A 2697-nucleotide genomic window follows, 5' to 3' on the forward strand; every position below is an offset into this window, starting at 1 on the left:
TTCACCACGACGGACCGGTACAGCGCCCGCTTCACGGCAGACGCTGCCCCAATCCGCCTGTCGATCTCCCGCTCACTTCTTCCCTCATTGGTGAAGAAGATCCCCAGATACTTAAACTCCTCCACTTGAGGCAGGACACCGCCCTGACCCGGAGAAGGCTCTCTACCCTTATCCAGCTCAGGGTTAGGGGTTTTGGCTATGGATCAGCAGACATTTCTACACTGCCAAAGAAGTATGAGGCCATCGTCCCCCACCCACAGACTATGGAGCCCATTAACTGTCAGTATGCTGAATTCAAGTACATAATGAAGCAAAAACCTAATCGGGTCAGTCAGCACTTTCTCAGATATGGAGGCTGCAGCACTTAGATGTGAGGAGCTACATTGGATCTGACAGCTCATGGATATTTGTGCCACATTTCAAACATCCAGTGCTGATTATGAAAGAGAATTTAGTTTAATGAATCATATCAAAACATGATCCAGAAATTGTCTTGAAGTGGCACATTTGGACCGGCTGATGTCAGTAAAGTCAAAGCAAGAAGCAGACGGAGCCATCAACCTAGACAGAGGGTTCAACCACTGGAGGATTGAGAAGGACAGACGTGAAAAAAACTGCGTAATTAAATATTTTACAAGAATTTATACTGTATCAAATGCTACAGCACATATTTCATTGTACAAAATGAGAATGTTTTAATGTGAACCAGAAGTTATGTCTGAAAGGTGTAGCGTCTCATTTCTGTTCTCATGAACAGAAATGATTCTTTTTTTTTCATTTGAAGTTATTGGGCAAATCACTTATACAAAAAGCAAACTAATGGAAATTGCTTATGTAATCTGACTCGTTTAATAAGCCATGCGCTATGATCCCAGATTTATAACAGGTGTGTGGCCGCAGCACCAACATGTGATGCTGCTCTCACTGGTCCTCCGTGTTCTCAGGGAGCCTGTGTGTTTGCAGAGATGCATCTAGAGGGAACATTGGGAACACATGAATATATGATGAGCGAGTCACATGACCGCGTTTCCTGCACCGAGAGTTCTGCTGCAGGAAACCATGCGACGGAAAATCCCTGCAGGAATGTTCAGAGGATTAAAGAAACTCACTGCTGGTTCCTGGCAGGAAACGCTGAGCCAGCTCTTTGTGCTGCATCCCTTCCTCCCTCTGCTCTTTGTGCTGCAGCTCTTCCTCTTCAGAACCATCCGTCTGGACGCGGCCAACTTCACACAGTGCGCGTCCCACGGCAGCTTCACTCACCGCTGGCAGGAAACGCTCTACAACATGTTCCACTTCGTCACGCTGTACGTCGTCCCACTGCTGCTGATGAGCTGCTGCTACAGCCGCATCCTGCTGCACATCAACCAGCAGCATCTGCAGCACAAAGGTACACCACCTGGAATACACCTGGTCCACATACCTGTACGATACCTGTGATCCACCTGCAGCACAACTAGATGGCAGGTGTAATCACTCTGAAACACACCTGTAATTGCGTTGGCAACACTTGTCAACAGAATGTACCTGACTTAGCCCCTCCCCCTGCCAGCAGGTGAGTCGTCCCTGCGGCGGAGCGGCACCGACCTCATCCCCAAGGCGAGGATGAAGACGCTGAAGATGACGGTGGTGATCGTCCTGTCCTTCATCGTGTGCTGGACGCCGTACTACCTGCTGGGGATCTGGTACTGGTTCCAGCCCGACATGCTGCGGGTCACACCTGAGTACGTCCACCACGCCCTGTTCGTGTTCGGGAACCTGAACACCTGCTGCGACCCCGTCATCTACGGCTTCTACACGCCGTCGTTCCGCGCCGACCTGGCCGCCTTCTGCCACCGGACGAGGAGCCACGCTTCGCCGCGCTCGCCGGACCGCCTGTCCGCCAGGCAGGGTCCGCACAGCGGCGAGGGCGAGGCGCCGCCTGGCCCCGCCCACCAGGCAAACCAGGCTGACCAATAACAGGCCAGAACTGAACCACGGGACGTTCTCTTCTTCTGTGGTTTGATTTTATGTTTGGAGGTTTCTCAGTTTGTCGCAGCAGCAGATTGAATCTCTGAATAAAATGTTTGTCTGATTCTGATTGGTCACAATATTTGAACTTTTATCCTGTGCTCTGATTGGCTGATAACCACAAGCCAGATACTTTTTTTTCTTTATTATTATCATCATCATATACAACAAATATGGTATCGGCATCAGATGTAAAGAAATCTAAAGAACTTGAAGAAGCCGACCCAGGCAGAAGAAACGAAGGAGCAAAGCAAAAGAACAACAACAAAAAACAAAACAGGGGTTTTCCATCAGTTCCAGATTGTTTGTCATATGATCCAGTTCTGCATCTTGATGTTTGTCCATGAATTTTAGAGATGAGAAGAGGTGGCAGAGTCCCTTGTGAAAAGTGGGGAAAGAAAACGACATTTTTTATTGAAAAACTTGCCCATAATAATGATTACATTTAATAACCTTTCAAATGTCTTTTCTTTTCTCATAATTCCAAAAACAACCTCTTTCTTAGAAAATTCAGGTAAGTTAGGACTTTTTGGGAAAAGCCAGTGGTGCACATCATCCCACAAAGTTTTACACATTCATATAAAGATGTTCAGTCGATTCAATGTCACAAAGTGAACAAGTTTTATCATCGACAGCAGATCGAAGTCTAAGGATTCCTTAGAGGGAAAAACACCTGAGAACATTTTGAAG

At 47.4% G+C, this 2697-nt stretch overlaps 1 protein-coding gene and 1 long non-coding RNA gene across 4 annotated transcripts in view; one reads left to right on the forward strand and one right to left on the reverse strand.

Annotated features, from left to right (window-relative positions):
- The window catches only part of LOC106940730 (gonadotropin-releasing hormone II receptor-like), a 10420-nt gene extending 8333 nt beyond the window's left edge, over positions 1-2087 (forward strand). For 2 of the 3 annotated variants that reach the window (XM_015023538.1, XM_015023540.1), the window contains exons 3-4: positions 1186-1387; positions 1550-2087. In XM_015023538.1, the coding sequence (XP_014879024.1) occupies positions 1186-1387; positions 1550-1956 (609 nt within the window). In that variant the 3' untranslated portion in view covers positions 1957-2087. The remainder of the gene's footprint in view (positions 1-1185; positions 1388-1549) is intronic. The other variant, XM_015023539.1, reaches the window with a different exon arrangement.
- Positions 442-1194, reverse strand: LOC106940732 (uncharacterized). Its single transcript, XR_001423186.1, has 2 exons — positions 1110-1194; positions 442-971 (listed from the first exon to the last, which is right to left on the reverse strand). It is a non-coding gene; the product is annotated as an uncharacterized LOC106940732 (long non-coding RNA).
- Positions 2088-2697: the final 610 nt, after the last annotated feature.

This window comes from Poecilia latipinna, unplaced genomic scaffold, assembly GCF_001443285.1.
Source record: "Poecilia latipinna isolate Pla-1442-1.1 unplaced genomic scaffold, P_latipinna-1.0 Scaffold3338, whole genome shotgun sequence".
Lineage (NCBI taxonomy): Eukaryota > Metazoa > Chordata > Actinopteri > Cyprinodontiformes > Poeciliidae > Poecilia > Poecilia latipinna.